The following is a 21,794-nucleotide window of genomic DNA, read 5'->3' on the forward strand; positions in this document are numbered from 1 at the left end:
CAGTATGCTTAAAACGAGTGAATTTCATGGTAAATTATACCTCAAAGTGGTAAAATTAAAAGTCTGAAGAACATAGAGGCAGAGGATTTTTGAAAAAGTATATACCTTAGAAGTAGACTGAATTGGACCTTAACTTGAAATAAAGAGCTTTCCTTGGCTTTGGTGTTCCAACTCTAAATGATTCTGGTTGCTTTAAGTGCAGTGGTTCTCACACTTTACTGTGCATTAGAATCACCTGGAGGGCTTGTGGAACCACTGAGTGCTGGGTTCTAACCAAGAGTTTGCGTGTCTAATGAGCCCCCAGGTGATGCCGCTGATGGAGGAGTGGTCCCTCTTTGAGAACCACTATGTGTAAATCTTAGGAGAAAGTTTGTCCCCAGTCTCTCCTAGATTGTGCCCTCTTGGTTGAATATGGAATAAGAATTTGTCTTGCATGGACTATTAGAATGGAATCCAGTTTGACAAGGCCGTATTTTCCACAGATTCATGGTTGTCAAATCCTGGAAACAGTCTACAAACACAGCTGTGGGGGGTTGCCTCCTGTTCGAAGTGCACTGGAAAAGTAAGTCATGGCTTAACTGGGAATCGGTGGTGGAGGTGGGCAGTCAAATTATTTGAGTTCTCACATGTTTTATTTTCAGGTCATTTCAGGTTTCCCTCTTGGGAAGGTTATGACCAGGGTGGAAAAAACTCCGTGAGCAGAAGAGCCCATGTAGCCTTTATTATGGCTCAGGCATTGCAAAGGGCTATAGAGTGCTGAGTGTCAAAACCAGGATTTAGCTGCCTGGATGACCTTGAGGCAATGTTTTTAAATGTTTAGATGTTGTTATCCTTGCAGAAATTCCATTACATGTGCCAGGTGTTGCTTGCTATGTCTAAACATGTGTATTTGAGTAGCTGGTATTTTCTTTTTTTTTTTTTTTTTTTTTTTTTTGAGACGGAGTCGAGCGTCTCGCTCTGTCGCCGAGGCTGGAGTGCAGTGGCGGGATCTCAGCTCACTGCAAGCTCCGCCTCCCGGGTTTACGCCATTCTCCTGCCTCAGCCTCCCGAGTAGCGGGGACTACAGGTGCCCGCCACCTCGCCCGGCTAGTTTTTTGTATTTTTTAGCAGAGACGGGGTTTCACCGGGTTAGCCAGGATGGTCTCGATCTCCTGACCTTGTGATCCGCCCGTCTCGGCCTCCCAAAGTGCTGGGATTACAGGCTTGAGCCACCGCGCCCGGCCAAGTAGCTGGTATTTTCAAATTGAAGGTCCTTAAAAGTGTTTATGCTTTATAATCCCATGATGCCACTCTTAGGAATTTTATCCTAACAAAATTAGTTAATAGAAGAAAATAACTATATACACAAACATGTTCACTGCAATGTTGTGTACTATATCAGGAAATTAGAAAATTACAGTAGAAGAAAATTTAAATAATGATATGTTCACTTGATAGACTATAAAGCCACTAAAAGTACAGGTACTATCACATGCAAAATATTTTGTATAAATATGTACTGACAAATGATACAAAATTGTATTTATCTTGTGATTGCAACTGCATAAAAATATGTGTAGAGTATGATCAAAGACTGCCTGTTTGATCTTTCCATTTCTCCATTTTCCTTATTTAAAAAAAATTGTGACATTCATTGAAAAATTATAATAGATGGTCCCTGAGGCCACTCACAGCTGTGTTTGTTTTTTCCTTTTTTCTTATTTTGTTTTAATTTTTTATACAGATGAGGTTTTGCTGTGTTGCCCAGGCTGGTCTTGAACTCCTGGGCTCAACCGATCCTCCCGTGTTGGCTCCCCAAAGTGTTCGGATTACAGGTGTGAGCCACCACACCCGGCCAGGCCACTCACGACTCTTAATCTCCACTCTTACCACTGCATGAGTAAACCCTCATTACAGCGGGAAACTTTCCAGAACATGCCTTAGGGACTTAATTATTCTCTATTATACTTCTGTGTATAGAATATAACATCTTACGTAGATGATATTATATATACATGTTTGTTCTGTGTTTGCAGGGACCAAACTTTACAGACCACATACTCAGAAATGCATAAATGTAAATAGCTTCACGTGTGATCTTTTTAAAGAGAGATTCCATTCAGTTAGCATACTACAAATAACATGCTCAAGCTCTTGTAATTTCTTTTTCTCCCAGCCTTTTATTTTGAAAAATTTTAAACCTACAAAAAAGTTGAAAGAAACGTATAACGAAACACTTGTAGGCTGGGCTCGGTGGCTCACACTTATAATCCCAGCACTTTGGAAGGCTGAGGCAGAGGGATCACTTGAGCCCAGGAGTTCGAGACCAGCCTGGGCAACATAGCGAGACCTTGTCTGTACTAAAAATAAAAAAATTAGCCAGGTGTGGTGCCTGCCCGTAGTCCCACCTATGGGAAGCTGAGGCAGAAGGATTGCTTTAGCCCAGGAGGTTGAGCTGAGATCTCGCCACTGTAATCCAGCCTGGATGACAGTGAGACCCTGTCTCAAAACAAAAAACCCCAACCAAACGCTAGTATATCCTTCAGTTTCACCATTTGTTAACATTTCCCACATTTGACTTCTCTTTTTCTCCTTCTATACATATATATGAAGCACACAAACTTTTTTTGCAGAATCATTTGAAAGTAGTCACAGATATCCCAACACTTAACCCCTAAATACTTCATCTTATATCACTTTAGAAAAAAGATATCCTTGGCTGGGCATGGTGGCACACACCTGTGTTCCTAGCACTTTGAGAGGCCAAGTTGAGTGGATAGCTTAAGCCTAGGAGACCAGCTCAGGCAACATAGTGAGACTTCATCTCTACAAATACAAAAATAAAATAAGCATGGTGCATGCCCCTGTGGGCCCAGCTACTTAGGAGGCTGAGGTGGGAGGATGGCTTGAGTCCAGGAGGTCAAAACTGCAGTGAGCCATGATCGTGCTACTGCACTCCAGCCTGGGCGACTGAGTGAGACCCTGTCTCAAAAAAAAGAAAAAGAAAAAGAAAGAAAATAAAAAGGGATTTTCTTATAGAATGTCAGTTCCATATCACACCCAAGAAGGCTAACATTAATTCAATAATACTATATCCAAATTTTTCTAGTTGTCCCCCAGAATTCCTTCATAGCTATTCTTCTTTTTTTTTTTTTTTGCTGTCCAGGATCCAATCAGTGTTCACATACTACATTTTGTTCTCATGTCTTTTCAGTCTCTTTTAATTTGGAACCATCCCCCTTGCCTTTCGTTGTTCTTGGTGTTTTGGATGACGCCGACATTTTAAGAGTCCTGACCAGCTGTCCTGTATAATGTTCCACAATCTGGATTTGTTGTTTCCTTATGATTAGATCTGGATTAAACTTTTTTGGCAAGAATACTATGTAGGTGGTATTATTTCCCATTACATCATATTAGAAGGCACAGAAAGTAAGTTTATCTCATGACTGATGTGCAGTTGGATCACTTGGCTTAGGTGTTTTCATCACGTACTGCTCCATTGTAGAGGTACATTTTCCCCTTTTAATTAATAACTATCTGGTGGATGATCCTTTGAGACCATCTGAATATCCTGTTCCCCAAAAACCATTCTGCATTTTGTTTTAGTTTCTGAATTTTGCTAGATAATAGTTTTTCATGTATACCTGGCCCTCACGCGTTGATGCTCTCTCCCTATGTGATTCCAGCAAAAATAAAACAAATTTAATACTGTGGTAGCCAAAAAGAGACTCCATTAAGTCCATTTTTAAAATTTTTTATTATTTTTATTTTTTATTGCTATCAAACAGTTGTACATATTTAGGATCCATCAGTTTTGAAAATTACATAAAAGAAGGGAAGAAAATGTCTTCCCTAAAATAATATCAGCACATATACTGAACATTTTAGATTTCATTATGTAGGCTGCAAATATGGAAATTCAGTGAGTTAGTTCACCCACATTTAAATTAAAATAGCACAATTATTTTTAACTTAATTGGTTATTTCCCTTATGACTCATCAAACTCTCAGACCTCTGTTTATCCTGTAACAGTTTAAAGCATGACTTCTAAGCCTCTTACTTTCCGCTCTGCCCAGAATCCTGGCCGTTTGTCATGGGGTCATGTATAAACAACTCTCAGCCTGGATGCTCCACGGACTCCTCTTGGACCAGCATGAAGAATTCTTTATCAAACAGGGTCCATCTTCTGGTAATGTCAGTGCTCAGCCAGAAGAGGACGAGGAGGATCTGGGCATTGGGGGACTGACAGGAAAACAACTGAGAGAACTCCAGGACTTGGTGAGAGCCCAAAAAGCAGCCAGCACCCTCCTGCCAGGAGTCAGAAAAGCATGCAGCCAAATGATCTTCTGGTGATCCCTTCTTAGCTCATAGCTGAGCACCTTCCATCAATTCTTTGGATGTAAACATTTGGCTTTGTCTTAACTGGTGTGAGACTATAAAATAGAAAATATGTTTGTGAGATTCTTTTTGTTTCTCCTTTTCCAATATATGCATTTAAGAGATTATAAGTCTTACTTATATGAATATAGCTACTCTAATGGAATAGCTAGCTACGTTTTAGATTTTAAATACAGTTTGGAGTTTTTTTCTTTTTTTTTTTTGAGACAGATTCTCACCTGTTGCCCAGGCTGGAGTGCAATGGCACAATCTTGGCTCACTGCAGCTGCTGCCTCCCAGGTTCAAGCAATTCTCCTGCCTCAGCCTGCCAAGTACCTGGGACCAGGCGTGTGTCACCATGCCTGGCTAATTTTCATGTTTTTTATTTTCAGATTTTTAGTAGAGACGGAGTTCTGTCATGTTGGCCAAGCTGGTCTTGAACGCCTGACCTCAGGTGATCCACCCGCCTCGGATTCCCAAAGTGCTGGGATTACAGGCGTGAGCCACCGCACCCGGCCATTTGGTGTTTTGATTAGACTCCTCAAAGTTCTACAATGTCCATATTCATCCATCCATCTATCCATCCATCCATTCATTTATCCTGTGGCAGTATTTCATTGAATGCCTGTTATGTGCCAGGCATTGTTCTAGGTGATACAAATAAAAAGTAGTAGTCTCTGTCCCTAAGGAGCTCATAGCTTAGGGGAAGATATGTAGAAAAGTAAACAGTTACATTACAGTGTACTAAGTGCTCTGAAAAGACTAAATATGGGTATTCTTGGAACATGGTCATGGGATAGGGTCTTGGAGTGACTAGAGAAGGCTTCTCAGTGGAAGGTATGTCTAAATTGCAAAGAGTTTGGGAGGAGTGATCAAGAGATATCCAGGCAGAAGGAATGATCTGTGTAAAGGTACAGGGGCCATTAAGGACGTGGTTCATTTAGGGAAACAGTAGTAATTCAATTGAAATGGTCAAGTAAAGGCTGAAGTAAAATATTATAAGAGATGGTGTGAGGGAGGGGTGGTACTTGAAACTTTTAAATTGTTACTTGATGAAACTTGAGTTAAGCAGAAGATCACAAAGGTGCATGTAAACAGTAGAAATGAATTTGTACTTGAACCTGAAAAGAGTTGGGGGCTATTGAATTTTAAGCAAGTGGGTACCACAGTCAAACTTCATGATAAATCACTCTGGATGCTATATGGGGAATCATTTTTTAAAAATCAAGATTAGAGGCAGGTCAACCAGCTAAGAGAGTGTTGGGGAGACTTAGGTGAAAATAATAGTCCCCTAAACCAAAGATACTAACATTGAATATTAAAAAAGAGGTAAGAGGTGTGAGAGATGTTTAGAAGGTGGAATCGATAGGCCTAGTGAGTGCTTGGAAATGAGTCAAGAGGGAAGAATCATTGATGATACCCAGGTTTCTGCCTTCAGCAGCTGGGCAGGTAGTCATGATAGGGTTGTATACTGCTGGTATGTGGGGAAGAAGATGGGTCTAATGGCGGGCATGTTGAGTTTGAGGAACTTGTGGGAAATGTTCAGTGGGCTGAACCTGGGGCTCATGAGAGCACTCCAGCTTGCTCTAAATCTACCTATGGAATCATCAGCATGGAGCTTGGAGATTTTTAATCTGGGGCCCTTGGGTGGCTTCAGAAGGTTCATGAAATGTGATATTTCTGTACTTTTGTCTGGAAGGTCCATAGCTTTTATGAATGCAGAGAAGTCTGTGACCTAAAAATTAAAACTATCTGTTCCACTGATCAGTCACAGAAGACGATGTGATTGTATAAGAAGTGTAGGCTGAGAGGAAAAGACAGTCTGGGACAGTGCCCTGAGGAGCACCAGCAGAGCAGACAGAGAGAGAAGGCCTGGAAAACAAAAAAGACCACCTCTTTCAGTGTATAAGTAAGGAAGCTGTTCAACTGCGCAAGTTTTTACTCAGTAGTAAAGGCAGAGTGAAGGCCCAAGTCCCAGTATTTAAAAAGCCACTCTTATTTCCACCATGCCACTCTGCTGCCTGAAGATGAAATACGTCTCTCCAAAATGGGTGGTTTGAGAACTGTGCGACACCAGATTTGAAGTCCCTGCGTCTTTACTTTAAATCATGGGTTGGGAGAGTTACTAGATATTTTCGTGTTTTCCTTTTCTTGCTTCATACTTCATCTTGATGTGTACTCTCTCCTTGACTAGCGCCTGATTGAGGAAGAGAACATGCTGGCACCATCTCTGAAGCAGTTTTCCCTACGAGTGGAGATTTTGCCATCCTACATTCCAGTGAGGGTTGCTGAAAAAATCCTATTTGTTGGAGAATCTGTCCAGATGTTTGAGAATCAAAATGTGAACCTGACTAGAAAAGGTAGAAATCTCCTTGTCCAATGTACCGCACCCTCAAACGCTCTTCTTCCTTAACACTGTGTGGCCCCCCAGCATGCCTCGTCAGAACCGAGTGGTCGATAATATTCCTATCCTGAGATTGTAGCAGAATCATGACATTTGTCTGAGAAGCAGGTGAAGTTGCTGGATTAGCCCTCCCCAGAAAAGCCTGACTGTCCTGGGTATTCTCTGTCCTCCTTTGACTGTGCCTTCCTATTTTGCAGGATCCATTTTGAAAAACCAGGAAGATACTTTTGCTGCAGAGCTGCACCGTCTCAAGCAGCAGCCGCTCTTCAGCTTGGTGGACTTTGAACAGGTGGTGGATCGCATTCGCAGCACTGTGGCTGAGGTTTGTGTTTCGTCATATATGTGTGTGTATATATATATTATATATATATGTTTTTCTTTTTTTTAGAAAAAAATTAGACTAGTTTCCTAGAAATTGAGTTACTTGGTCAGGTGCAGTGGCTCACGCCTGTAGTCTCAACACTTTGGGAGGCCAAGGCAAGTGTATCACCTGAGGTCAGGAGTTCAAGACCAGCCCGGCCAACACGGTGAAACCCCGTCTCTACTAAAAATACAAAAATTAGTCGGGTGTGGTGGTGGGCGCCTTTAATCCCAGCTACTTAGGAGGCTGAGGCAGGAGAATCGCTTGAACCTGGGAGGCGTAGGTTGCTGTCAGCTGAGCTCACGCCACTGCACTCCAGCCTGGGCGACAGAGCAAGACTCTGTCTCAAAAAAAAAAAGAAAAAAGAAAGAAAAGAAAGAAAGAAATTGAGTTACTTGACTTTTGTTTTTTTCTTGATGTGGTAAGAACCGCGCTTGGAAAGAGCTGTTGCAGAGAGTTGAAGGCAAGAAGCAGAAAAAGAAAAGCCTCAGTTTTCATTAACAGAGGCAGAACTGCCTTCTCATTTTCCTATCTAACTAAAAGACAGGTGGTTTTTAGTTGGTTAGTTAGTTGAATAAAGGGGAGGTCTTGGTTTAAATTTGGAAAATCAGCATTTTGGATCTGTCTCTATCGTTTGCAATAACTCCTAGGAATCACCTAATTCTGACTAAATTTAGTGTCTTTCTTGTAGTTTAGTAAGGCTTATAACTTGCACTTTCATTTAAATACACAATCATCTTATGAGGAAAGCAGAACAAATATGATTTTCTCATTCTTATAAATGGAGCAAACACTCAGCAAGCTGGCTTGTCTGGCTTGTCTGGCTTGTCTGGTGTGGCACAGTGAGTTGCCATAGTGAAGTCAGTGCCAGGCCTCCGACTCCTGGAGCGCAGTCTTCTTCATTTTGAATTGTGCTGCTGCCACCAACTTAAATTGTGACCAGTAAGTTTTCAAAGGAGCATATATGTTCTGTGACTTATATTAACATTTGTCTCATGGATATGTGATAACATGAAATGAGACATTTAGTCAACTGCGTTGTTAACTATATTCATGGCTTTCAACACTGGCTAAGCATAGGATCGCATGAGAAAGTTTTAGTTTTTATTTTTTTTATGGAGTCTTGTTCAGTTGCCCAGGCTGGAGTGCAATGGCGTGATCTCGGCTCACTGCAACCTCCGCCTCCCAAGTTCAAGCAATTCTTCTGCCTCAGCCCCCCCCAGTAGCTGGGATTACAGGCACATATCACCATGCCCTGCTAATTTTTGTATTTTTAGTAGAGATGGGGTTTCACCATGTTGGCCATGCTGGTCTGAAACTCATGAGCTCAAGTGATCCTCCCACCTCAGCCTCCCAAAGTTCTGGGATTACAGGCGTCAGCCACCACGCCCGGCCCACATGAGGAAATTTTAAAACCTGCACTTGCACCAAGTCCTTACTTCCAGACCTTCTGATTCGTAGGTCAGTAGAGGGTCGGTACTTGTATTTTATTTTATTATTTTATTTTATTTTGTTTTATTTTCAAGACAGGGTCTTGCTTTGTCGCCCAGGCTGGAGTGCAGTGGAGTGATCATGGCTCACTACAACCTCCGCCTCCCGGGTTGAAGCAATTCATGTGCCTCAGCCTCCTGAGTAGCTGGGACTGCAGGCCTGCACCAGCATGCCTGGCAAACTTTTTTGTATTTTAATAGAGATGGGGGTTTCGCCATGTTGGCCAGGCTGGTCTTGAACTTTTGGGCTTAAGTGATCCTTCTGCCTTGGCCTCCTAAAGTGCTGAGATTACAGGTGTGAGCCACCACGCCCAGCAGGTACTTCTATTTAAGCAAGCCAGTCCACCCACCAAAGACAAACCTCTACAGGGGATTCTGAAAATAGAGCTAAGAAGCAGTGCACTTCGCTCAGTGTCTGGTACTGCTAAGAGCATCAAATGTCCAAGGGTTGGAAGCACAATCATCCATTATAAATATGGTTTCCCTTTCTAGTCACTGTCTCAAAAACTCCTGGTCATCAGAGATAGAACTGTGTTGTAGACACAGAATGTTCGATCATAAAATGGCTGTGAAGTATTGTTTGATTTGATTCTTTCTGGGCAAGTAAATATCTAAATGACCCATGTTCCTGTCCTTTAAAAATTTTAAGACATTGCCTCACCCCTGTCTATAGGCCAAGGCAGGTTCTAGTCTAGAGGGGTTGGTATCAGTTCCTTTCATTTTTGAAAATTGTATATTTCCGTTGCTTTATCATTTTTATTATAAATCTTTGGAAAATATAATTAATGGAGGAAAGTAAAATTGTACTGAGTGAATTATAAACAATAGGAAAATTTGTTTTTTTCTTGTGAAAGTTGGCTAGAAATTATATTCCAATTTGTAAAAATGATAAGCAAACTGAAGCACAGACTCTTTGGAGTTTCTTAGAATTGTAGCTAATAGACTTTGGAAGGCGTTATTGAAACAATAACAGCCTACAGCAATGAAAAGAAATGGTGTGCCCTGAAGGAAAGAGGGGGAGTGTTTTGTAAATATGTGTTATATTTACCCCTTTTGGGATTTTTCTCTCCTGTAAAAAATGTTTCCTTTAAAGTGTGTATACTGTGTGAATCTATTTCTGTAAAGTTCAAACACAGGCAAAGTGAACCTGGTGCTAGATGTCAGGACTGTATTTGCCTTTGAGTCAGTGGGAGGGGCATGAGTGGGGCCTCTAGGATGCTGGAACACTCAGTTGGTTCCATTTCTTGATCTGGGTGCTGGTAATACAGGTGTTCAATTTGTAAAAATCTTCAAGCTGTGAACTTATGATGTGTACTTTTCTGTATGTATTTTAGTACTTAAACAAAAAGGTTTTAAAAATGCTGAAGTACTTAATAGTTTTTATTTTAATTATGTCTGTTGTTAGCTTTTACTGCTTACATAGAGAAATGGTGGTATTACTTTTTGTAGGTTAATCTTATACCTTGCAACTCGTTGAACTCTTTTTAGTTCTAATAGTCTGATTATATCAGTTGTTCTTTTTTTTTTTTTTTTTTTGAGACGGAGTCTCGCTCTGTCACCCAGGCTGGAGTGCAGTGGCCGGATCTCAGCTCACTGCAAGCTCCGCCTCCCGGGTTCATGCCATTCTCCTGCCTCAGCCTCCCGAGTAGCTGGGACTACAGGCGCCCGCCACCTCGCCCGACTAGTTTTTTGTATTTTTTTTAGTAGAGACGGGGTTTCACCGGGTTAGCCAGGATGGTCTCAATCTCCTGACCTTGTGATCCGCCCGTCTCGGCCTCCCAAAGTGCTGGGATTACAGGCTTGAGCCACCGCGCCCAGCTGATATCAGTTGTTCTAAGCAGATGACCATACCATCTGCAAATGAGAGAACTTTCCTTCTATTTCCTTCTATTTTTATGATTACTTTTTGAGATGGGGTCTTGCTGTGTTGCCCAGGCTGGTCTTGACCTCCTCGGCTCAGGTGGTCCTTCTGTGAGCCACCATAGCCAGTCCAGAGATTTTTATTATAAGTAGATGTTGAATTTTATCAAGTGCTCTTTCTGTATCAATTAAGGTTCAGTTTCTTGCTCTGGGTTATTTTTCTCGTTTAGTCTATTTATATGATAAATTTCTGGTTAGATTTGGAGATGCTGGTTCTTCCTGAGATAAACACTACTTGATTGTGATGTGTTACATCTGTAATCACTAGTTGTATTAGTCTGTTCTGGTGCTGCTAATAAAGACATACCCAAGACTGGGGAATTTGTAAAGGAAAGTGGTTTAATGAACTCACAGTTCCACATAGACGGGGAGGCCTCACAGTCATGGCTGCAGATGAAGGAGGAGCAGAGTCAGGTCTTGTGTGGCAGCAGGCAAGAGAGTTTGTGTAGGGGGACTCCCCTTTATAAAATACTATAAAAACATATAAAATATATAATTTATTATAAAATAAATCACCCCTTTATAAGAGTGATTTATTCCCTCTCAGAAGAACAGCATGAGAAAGACCACCCCCATGATTCAATCACATCCCACCAGGTTCCTCCCACGACACGTGGGAATTATGGAAGCTACAATTCAAGATGAGGTTTGGGTGGGGACACAGCCACCCCGTGTCACCAGTGAAATAAGACTATACCCTTCTTTCCCTGTATCTTGCTTATGTGCTTTTGGAGTAAAGACTCTACAGTCCTCATAAAATGGGCTAGTTGGGTTTTGTTCTTTTTCTATTTTTTAAGAATGGTTTATATAAGACAGGAATTCTTACTGAAAGTTTGAATTTACCTGAAAAATAATCTAAGCTAGATATTTTTAGGAGGGAAAACTTAACTAGTTCAGTGTATTTAAAACCTATTGACATAAAAGAGTTATTTCTTGTATTAATTTTGGTATTTTCTAGGAATTTACCTATTTCATCTAGATTTAATTTTTAAAAATCTGTTGTCATTTATGTTTTATTTATTTAGAATTTCTTTTTATTGTTTAGTCTCATTAGTCTTTTCAAAGAACAAGCTTTTGTTTTTATCCTTTTTTCTTTTTCTTTTTCTTTTCTTTTTTTTTGAGACAGAGTCTTACTGTGGCCCAGGCTGGAGTGCATTGACGCAATCTTAGCTCACTGCAGCCTCCACCTCCCAGGTTCAAGGGATTCTCCCACCTCAGCTCCTGAGTAGCTGGGATTACAAGTGTACGCCACAACATCCAGCTAATTTTTGTATTTTTAGTACAGATGGGGTTTCACCATGTTGGCCAGGCTGGTCTCGAACTCCTGACCTCAAGTGATCCACCAACCTCGGCTTCTCAAAGTGCTGGGATTACAGGCGTGAGCCACTGGGCCTGACTTTTTCTTTAATTTAAAAAAAATTTTTAGAGACAGCTTCTCGCTCTGTCACCCAAGCTGGAGAGCAGTGGTGCAATCATGAGTCACTGCAGCTCAACTTCCAGGCTCAATGGAGTTCCCATCTCAGCCTCCCAAGTAGCTGGGACTAGAGGTGCGTGCCACCATGCCTGGCTAATTCTTTTTTTTTGTTTGCTTGTTTTTTTGAGATACAGTCTTACTCTTCTTACTCTGTTGCCCAGGCTAGAGTGCAGTGGTGTAATCCTAGCTCACTGCAGCCTCCAATTCCTGGGCTCAAGCGATCCTCCCTTCTGCCTCAGCCTCCCAAAGTGCAGGGATTAGATGCATGAGCCACAGAACCTGGCCTTTCATTTTCTTTTTTTTCCCAGAGATGGGGTCTTGTTCTGTCTCCCAGGCTGGAGTGCAGTGTTGTGATCATAGCTCACTGTAATCTTGAACGCTTAGGGTAAAGCAATCCCCCTGCCTCAGCCTCCTGAGTAGCTAGGACTACAGGTGCAAATCACCATGCCCTGCTAACTTTTATACTTTTTGTAGAGACGGAGTCTCAGTATGTTGCCCAGGCTGGTCTAGAACTCTTGGCTTCAAGCAGTCATCCCACCTCAGTCTCCCAAAGTGCTGGGATTACAGGTGTGAGCCACCACGCCCCAGCACTACAGTTTTGACCTGTTTCATTTCTGACTTGGGCCAGTTCACCCATCCTTAGGCAACCTGGTGGTCCCCCACTCCCAGGTGGTCACTGTATTGATGCCGAGTTTATTGTGGACGCCTAATTGGTGTAGCACACTACGCCCAGCATTCCTAGACTCAAGTGAAACTTCTGCCTCAGCCCCCCGAGGAACTGGGCCTATAGGCATGTGCCACTGTGCCCACCAGGCTTTTTCTTTTTTTAATTTTATTTTTTAAATATATATTTTGGGGTCAGGTGCAGTGGCTAACGCCTGTAATTCCAGCACTTTGGGAGGCCGAAGCAGGCGGATCACTTGAGGTCAGGAGTTTGACACCAGCCTGGCCAATGTGGCGAAACCCTGTCCCTACTAAAATAAACTACAAAAATTAGCTGGGTGCGGTGGTGCACGCCTATAGTCCCAGCTACTCGGGAGGCTGAAGCAGGAGAATTGCTTGAACCTGGGAGGCAGAGGTTGCAGTGAGCTGAGATGGCACCACTGCATTCCAGCCTGGGCAGCAGAGTGAGACTCCATCTCAAAATAAAATAAAAATAAAATAAAATAAGAGATATATACACACACACGTATATATGTATATTTTGTTTGAATTCTCTGTTTCATTGATATCTGCCTTTTTCTTTATTATTTTCTTCCTTCATTTTTTTTTTTAGTTACTCTTTCCCAGGTTGAAAGCTTGACTCCTTTATTTTTGACCTGTGTTTTCTGAGAAATAGATATAAAACTTTACATATTGTTTTGACTGTGTCTCACAAGTTTTTGGCATGCAGTGTTTTCATTATATTCTATATAATTCTAATTAATTTGGTTTATGATTTTTTAACCAAGGAATTTATTGTTTTAATTTTATTGCATTATAGTCTGAGAACATGGTCTGTATGATATTGTTTCTTTGGAATCTATTGCAGGTTTCTTTATGGACGTATACAGGGTCTGGTTTTTGTTTTTAGCTGTCCTGCATGTGCCTGGAGAATGTATATTCTGTGTCGAGCGTAGACTTCTATGTATGTTCTAATTGTACACTTTGAGGATACCTGTGAAGCATGCGCATATTTATAATAAGTGTTGTGCTTTTCCTTTTATTATACATATGTCCTCTGTATCACCTATGATATATATATATATATATATAAAATACTCTTTTTTTGTTTTGAGACAAAATCTCACTCTGTTGCCCAGGCTGGAGTGCAGTGGCGCGATCTTGTCTCACTGCAACCTCTGTCTCCCAGGTTCAGGCAATTCTCCTGCCTCAGCCTCCCGAGCAGCTGGGACTACAGGCGCCCGCCACCATATCCAGCCAATTTTTTGTGTTTTTAGTAGAGATGGGGTTTCACCATGTTAGCCAGGCTGGTCTCGATCTCCTGACCTCGTGATCCGCCCGCCTTGGCCTCCCAAAGTACTGGGATTTCCCATTGTCTTTTTCATTTGCATGCCTGTAATGACTAGTGAGGTTGAACATTTTTTCATGTGCTTCTTTGCCCATTTTGTATTGGATTTTTGTTTTCTTGTTGTTGAATTTTGGGAGTCCTTCATGTATTCTGAATTTAAGTTCTTTAAGAGGTATGTGACTTACAAATATTTTCTCACTATTTTTTTTTTTGAGATGGAGTCTTACCCTGTTGCCCAGGCTGGAGTGCAGTGGCGTGGTCTCGGCTCACTGCAAGCTCTGCCTCCCATGTTCAAGTGATTCTTCTGCTTCTGCTTCCCAAGTAGCTGGGACTACAGGTGCCTGCCACCACGCCCGGCTAATTTTTGTACTTTTAGTAGAGATGGGGTTTCACCGTGTTAGCCAGGATGGTCTCAGACTCCTAACCTTGTGATCCGCCCACCTCGGCCTCCCTAAGTGCTGGGATTACAGGCATGAGCCACCGTGCCCGGCCTATTTTCTCACAGTTTATGACTTGCCCCAGAAGTTGTTAATTTTGATGAAATCCAGTTTACCTTTTTTTTTTTTCTTTTATGGATCATGTTTTTGGTGTTATGTCTTAAGAACTCTGCCTAACTCAAGGATATAAAGATTTTCTCTTCTGTTTTCTTCCAGAAATTTTATAGTTTTCAGTTTTATACCCAGGTCTATGATTGATATGCTTGGATCTGTGTCCCCACCAAAATTTCTTGAGTTGTAATCCCCAGTGTTGGAGGTAGGGCGAGGTGGGGCATGATGGGAGATGATTGGATCATGGGGCAGTTTCTCATGAATGGTTTAGCACCATTCCCCTTGGTACTGTCCTCACGATAGTAGGTTCTTGTGAGATCTGGTTGTTTAAATGTGTGCAGCACCTCCCCCTTGCTCTCTCTTGCTCGTGCTCCTGCCATGCGCGATGCCTTTGCCTTCTGCCATGACTGTAAGTTTCCTGAGGCCTCCCTAGAAGCCAAGCAGAAGCCACTATGTTTCCTGTACAGCCTGCAGAACTGTGAGCAACTAAACCTCTTTTCTTTATAATGACCCAGTCTAAGGTATTCTTTACAGCAGTGGGAGAACGGAATAATACATTGATCCTTTTGAGTGAATTTTTCTGTGTGGGGCAAGGTATAGTCTTCTTTTAATACATTGCTGGGTTGGTATGGAACCATTCTTTGCAGGACTTCTCACTGTAATGAAGTTTGTCCCTGTTTTGTTGGTTGTTTTCACAGCATCTCTGGAAGTTGATGGTAGAAGAATCCGATTTACTGGGTCAGCTGAAGGTAATGGCTTAACTGTTGATTCTTGCGGTGATGCTGGTGGGCAGTGACTTGCATTTTCTGACGTTTCCTGAGAGCACTGGTTGCCTATACCCAGACTTCCAGAGTCGACTCACTTGTTCTTATCCAAGTGAGCAAACTATACCTAATGCCACAAATCTACTATAATACAAAGATTTGGGAGTATACTTTTTTCTGGCACATATATATATAATTATGTTGCTATTAAATAAATAATGCCAAATACACACCAGTCATCCTGCTATGCGGAACTAAGAATGCCTCTTTGAAATGCCAAATGCCTGTATCTTTTGTAGCTTGGGCTCAAATTGATGAAATTAGAAATTACTGTATACGTGTAATTCCTCAGGAGAGTGAAGAGCTCCTGCCTTGCTTTACTGAATTGTAAATTGAAATTCTTTCCTCAGATCATTAAAGACTTTTACCTTCTGGGACGTGGAGAACTGTTTCAGGCCTTCATTGACACAGCTCAACACATGTTAAAAACACCGCCCACTGCAGTAACTGAGCATGGTAATTGTCTGTGACCCTGAGAATGATCAACTGATTGACATTGTAGGGTATTTCTTGGCTGCTGCTGACCCTTTTAAGGCCTCCTCCACATAAGAGCAGCCTGGTCAGTTACAGAGCAGTGGCTTCCAGAGATGGAAGGCCCTTGTAGGTAGGCTTCATGCTGGGGTCATTGGGAACAGTGTCTTGGCCTGTGACCCTTCCTGGAAGCGTTGGTGCAGGCCTTCACACCAGGTGTTTTTTCTCATTGGATTATAGCCATATATCCTTTATGGGTCATATTGGGACTTAGTGCTGCTTGTAGTGTTATAGTAGAATTCTTTCTGTGTGAATGACGGAAACTCAACCAAACTAGCCTAGTTGGGAAAGGGAAATGGATTTGTTATTGTATCTAAAACCCCAGTGGGACAACTTGGATTCATTCTCTGTCTCTCTCGCTCATTCGCTCATTCACCATATCTTGTCTGTGTCTCTTGTGAGCTCTTTGATGACCTTCTGGAAACATGATCACGAGCAGCTCCCAGGAATATGCCTCACCGTGTCCTCTACTGAAGGAACTGAGCCTCGTCCCTCTTGTTGCAAGTTAGAGAATTCTGGGGAATTCTCTAGGTTTTGATTGGCCCAGCCCACATCACATGTATCAAAGAGGTCAGACATTAGGCTATGCCTAGTTCAGTGAAGTGTCCACCCCTTGACCAACTGATGGCCATTTCCATTCATACTGCATGAATAGAGTTGAGTAAGGATCCAAAAAAAGAAATGTGAGAAAATACATACACACAGGCTGATCATTTTTCTAACTCAGTAAAACCATAGATGTCCACTGTACTTATATAGTACAAATATAAGTACTTGTGGTTGCAAATATCAGAAAATCCAATTCAAACTCACTTAAGCAAAGCAAAAGGAAAGAAATAACATATTGATTCTCATAACTGAAAAGCTCAGACGTATGATGGTTTTCGGCAAAGTTTGATCCAGGATGCGTGTGGCACCTTTAGGACTTGGTCTCTTTCCATCTTTCACCTCTTTCTTCTCAGACAGGCCTGCTCTGTATGGTAGCAGATAGTCTCTAGCCAAGTTTACATCCTACTAAGCCCCTGTTTATCTTGAAAAAAGAGCTGGACTCTTTTAGAGTCTGAATAGAGCCTCTGGATTGGCCTGGCTTGGTCATGTTAATATCCCTAAACAATATAGCATAACAGAGTAGAGTATTACGTTCCATTTGATCATGCCTACGTCACCCAGCTACCCCTAGAATCGGGTGTTGTCTAGCACTAACCCACTGGAAGTATGTGAACTGTACTGAATAGGGATGATTCTCCAAGGAAAATCAGGAGGCAGTTTGTCAGCAAGAAGAGACGAATGGATGGATGTTAGACAAATGCAACAGATGTCCACTGTGCCCTGCTGTGAGCACGGGGCATGTTGGGGGAGAAGTGGAAAGCTGGAGGAGTCTGGGTTTGTTATGGAGCCAAGCATCCTTGTCAGCCCCCGTGTTCTTTGTTGCAGATGTGAATGTGGCCTTTCAACAGTCAGCACACAAGGTTTTGCTAGATGATGACAACCTTCTCCCTCTGTTGCACTTGACAATTGAGTATCACGGAAAGGAGCACAAAGGTTTGCCATTCCTCCCTGTCACCTTAGAGTTCCTACTGGTCATCATCCATTTTCCCATCTCTGCTTCCATGCACCACCATAGAAACCATATAATTTTGGATCTTAGAAGTCAGCTAATACAGGACTGTAATTCCATAGAGAAGAAAAGGGAAGTCCAGAAGTCCATAGAGGCTAAGTGCGATGCCCAGGCCATGTTTTTGGGGGGTTGGGGTTTTTTTTTGTCATGCTGCTGGAATGGTCCCTGTTTATTTATTTCCAGCCCCCAGATTTTAAGGCTGAGGAAAGAATCTCTAGAAGACCTCCCAAAAGAACCTCACATAAAAGTGTCCTTGCCCTCTTCTTTGTGTCCCCTGTAAGCTTCTGACATCGCAGACTCCAATGAGCACTGTTTCTTTTCTTTTGGAGACGGAGTCTCGTTCTGTTGCCCAGGCTGGAGTTCTATGGCACAATCTTGGCTCACTACAACCTCCGCCTTCCAGGTTCAAATAATTCTCATGCCTTAGCCCCCTGAGTAGCTGGGACTACAGCCACCACGCCCAGCTAATTTTTGTATTTTTAGTAGGGACAGGGTTTCACTGTATTGCCTATGCTGGTCTTGAACTCCTGTGAGCTCTAGTTTCATTAATGTTATTCACTTGTTGAATCTCTGATTCTAGATTAACCAAGTTGTTATCTTTTCTTTTCTTCTTTTCTTTTCTTTATCACAGCAGATGCTACTCAGGCAAGAGAAGGGCCTTCTCGGGAAACTTCTCCCCGCGAAGCCCCTGCATCTGGCTGGGCAGCCCTAGGTCTTTCCTACAAAGTGCAGTGGCCGCTACACATTCTCTTCACCCCAGCTGTCCTGGAAAAGTGAGTGTTTCTGAGTTTCTCACAGGTAAATAATGACCCACCTTACTTGTAAGGGAAGAAACTAGCAGGACAGAATTAGCAAGGTGTGGTGGCACATGCCTGTAATCCCAGCTACTCCAGAGCCTGAGGCAGGAAGATCCCTTAAACCCAGGGTTTCAAATCCATCCAGGCAGCGTAGTGAGACCCCATCTCGTAAAAAAAAAACAAGTATTAATGGGAGCAAGATAGCCACCCAAGTAGTTTTTAACAATATGTAAATCAAAAGTTGTAAAGCCCTCCAGGGGCTAGACTGATCACATTAATAAGTGGAGCTGCAGATATGAGACACGGAGTGGTGGGTGTTGGAATCAGTGGGAGAGCATATCTACTTCAAACCATCGTTTTTTCAAATTGCCAGAGAAGAAGCAGTTTGTAGGCCGCCAGTTTGTGAGCTCTGGAAAATAAGGCACCATGTCGAGATAATGGCCCTTGGTAATTCCATCACACCTGACAAGGTGTCTCCCTCACCTTTGTAATATTTTTTGATTGACTTGGGAAAGTCCCCCAGCCTGCATGTTTGCTGTGGATGTTAGCCCCTGGGGAGAAGACTGCCACCGTAAGGGAGAGCCGACAGGGGCAGCCAAGCTTGGGGGTGGAACAAAGGAGCTGACCAAGCTGGAGTCTCCTGCTGTCAGGTCAGCCTCGCTCTTTATCATGAGAGCCTGCCAAATGCTGTTGCTTGCCTTGGTCAGGACCTAACGTCCCCAAACCGGAGATCTACAGAAAAGAGGTAAGAAGCAAATGTGGCTGGTGGTGACTTTTGAAATCTATCCTCACACTGTATCTAGGAACTTCCCAAACCCAACTACTGGTCAGAGAACTGGTCCCCGGCCTGGATGGAGGATTGAAGCTATCATACTCTGTGAAGCCAGAGGAATGAAGAAAAGGGAAACAAAAAGGCCATCTCTTCTTCTAGCCACCACTCTTAATCCTTCCTATTCTTCTTCCTAGCCCTCTCTACTTGTTTCAGGTAGAGAAGCTTAGGGTAGAATAGACTGGGCATAAACTAGAAAAGATGAGGCTGGTTCAGGGAGAAGATTCTATGGCAAATTCAGAGCCCACGACCCAGCTAAGCAAGTGGCATGGACCCTGTGCAAAGAACTTCCAAAGATCCTTAGCTCCCAGAATCCTATAGGCCCACAGTCCACTTACCTCCTAACTTGATATGCTCTCAACACCCTTGAAGAAATCAAGTTTAGAAGTATTTTTTCATTTTCATTATAAAAATTTCTAAATATAAACAAAAGTATAGACCATAACAAAATCGTGTGTCCTCATTATTCACCTTCAGTAACCATCAACATTATACTACTTTTATCTGTCCCTCCCCCACTTTTTTGCTAGAGCTGTATAAAGCAAATCACAGTCATTTCATTCTGCCAATAAACAATTGATAAAGGCATATTTCAACAGAAGTACAATGCCATTATCACATCCAGTAAAATTAACAGTAATCCCTTATAATCTAGTATCCAGTCTACATTGAAATTTCTCCAGTTATCTAAAAATTCTTTATGTTTGGGTTTGTTCAAATCAGTATCCAGACAAGGTCTATTATTTCATTATGTTTGTTCCTTTAGAAATAGATAATTTTAAAAACCAAACAGAATGGGACTGTCTTCTGCAAGCCTGCCTACAAACAGGTAAATAAATCCTGTTGTACCAAGAATCAGCTGTTCTTCCCATGTGTCTTTTCAGTATGGAGTCTCAGCATTAAGCAGTTAGCTCCTGAACTTACAGGGAGGCAGGAGTCTATCTTAGAGGGAAGCTATTTTACTTTCTTTGGGCTCAGGGACAGAGAATCAGATTCCTCATAATCCTTGATTCATAATACACTATTTTTTTTGAGACACAGTCTTGCTCTGTTGCCCAGGCAGCACACTGCAGCCTTGACTCCTGGGTTTGAGCGATCTTCCTGCCTCAGCCTCTCGAGTAGCTGGGACTATAGGTGGGCACCACCACACCTGGCTAATGTTTTAAATTGTTAGTAGAGATGGCGTCTCACTATGTTGCTCAGGCTGGTCTTGAACTCCTGGGCTTAAGCAGTTCTCCTGCCTTGGCCTCCCAAAGTGCCAGGATTACAGGCATGAGCCAACACACCTGGCCTGCTTTAAGAATTATAAAAAAGGCTATCTGTAATCTTTTGTGATTTACCTTTTTCATTCAAAAATCGTATTTTTGAATATGAGAAGCAACATGAGTCAACCATTCAAAAAGGCGTATTTCAACAGAACTACAATGCCATTATCACAGCCAGTAAAATTAACAGTAGTGCCTTATAATCTAATATCCAGTCCACACTGAAATTTCCCAAGTTATCTAAAAAATGCAGAGATGGGGTCTCATCTTGTTGTGTAGCTAGAGTTCATTCGACTGCTATATAATATTCCATTGTATAAATAAATTATAATTTATTTGTCTACGTCTCTAGCCATTCTTTCCTTATTACTGCCTTTTTGTGAGAGGAGTGGGTGGCACAAAGTCCTAGAGTCTGTCACAGGGTGAAATTTTTATCTTGAATATCCTGTTGTTTCTGTCCTAGGTACAATGTTGTTTTCAAGTACTTACTGAGCGTACGCCGGGTGCAAGCTGAGCTGCAGCACTGCTGGGCCCTACAAATGCAGCGCAAGCACCTCAAGTCCAACCAGACTGATGCGATCAAGTGGCGCCTAAGAAATCACATGGCATTTTTGGTGGATAATCTTCAGTACTATCTCCAGGTCTGTGCTGAGAGATGAGTAGAAGGAAGGGGTATGGAAAAATGTCTAGCAGGTTGGCAGGGAGTATTGAATAGGGACTATAAGTTTGTATTTGATAAAATGGTGGGGCTTGAGAAAATTCAGGAGTTATATCATTAAGCATGTTTCTTAAAATTAAAAAGCATTTTATTTTATTTTATTATTTTTGAGAGACAGGGTCTTTCTCTGTTTGCCAGGCTGGAGTGCAGTGGTACAGTCATAGCTCACTGCAGCCTCAAGCTCCTGGACTCAAGTGATCCCCCTGCCTCAGCCTCTCAAGTAGCTGTGACTACAGGTACATGCCACCGCACCCAGCTGGTTTTTAAAATTTTTTGTAGAGGTGGCGTCTCACTTTGTTGCCCAGGCTGGTGTCAAACTCCTGGCTTCAGCCAGGTGTGGTGGCTCACATCTGTAATCTCAGCACTTTGGGAGGCTGAGGCAGGCGGATCACTTGAGGTCAGGAGTTCGAGACCAGCCTGGCCAGCATGGTGAAACGCCATCTTTACTAAAAATACAAAAAAATGAGCCGAGCATGGTGGCGCATGCCTGTAGTCTCAGCTACCTGGGAGGCTGAGGCAGAAGAATTGCTTGAACCTGGGAGGTGAGGTTGCAGTGAGCCGAGATCACACCATTGCACTCCAGCCTAGGTGACAGAGCAAGACTCCAACTCAAAAAAAAAAAAGAGGCCGGGCGCGGTGGCTCAAGC

General features: G+C 42.4%; 1 protein-coding gene across 1 annotated transcript in view; it reads left to right on the plus strand.

Moving 5' to 3' along the window:
- The window catches only part of TUBGCP4 (tubulin, gamma complex associated protein 4), a 35,127-nt gene that overhangs the window by 8,179 nt on the left and 5,154 nt on the right, over window positions 1–21,794 (plus strand). The window contains exons 6-14 of the mRNA XM_011941206.1: window positions 483–562; window positions 4,057–4,258; window positions 6,552–6,717; window positions 6,959–7,083; window positions 15,264–15,314; window positions 15,740–15,845; window positions 17,355–17,462; window positions 18,170–18,311; window positions 20,893–21,070. Coding sequence (XP_011796596.1) covers window positions 483–562; window positions 4,057–4,258; window positions 6,552–6,717; window positions 6,959–7,083; window positions 15,264–15,314; window positions 15,740–15,845; window positions 17,355–17,462; window positions 18,170–18,311; window positions 20,893–21,070 — 1,158 coding nt within the window. The remainder of the gene's footprint in view (window positions 1–482; window positions 563–4,056; window positions 4,259–6,551; window positions 6,718–6,958; window positions 7,084–15,263; window positions 15,315–15,739; window positions 15,846–17,354; window positions 17,463–18,169; window positions 18,312–20,892; window positions 21,071–21,794) is intronic.

Source organism: Colobus angolensis, unplaced genomic scaffold (assembly GCF_000951035.1).
Source record: "Colobus angolensis palliatus isolate OR3802 unplaced genomic scaffold, Cang.pa_1.0 Scaffold199, whole genome shotgun sequence".
Lineage (NCBI taxonomy): Eukaryota > Metazoa > Chordata > Mammalia > Primates > Cercopithecidae > Colobus > Colobus angolensis.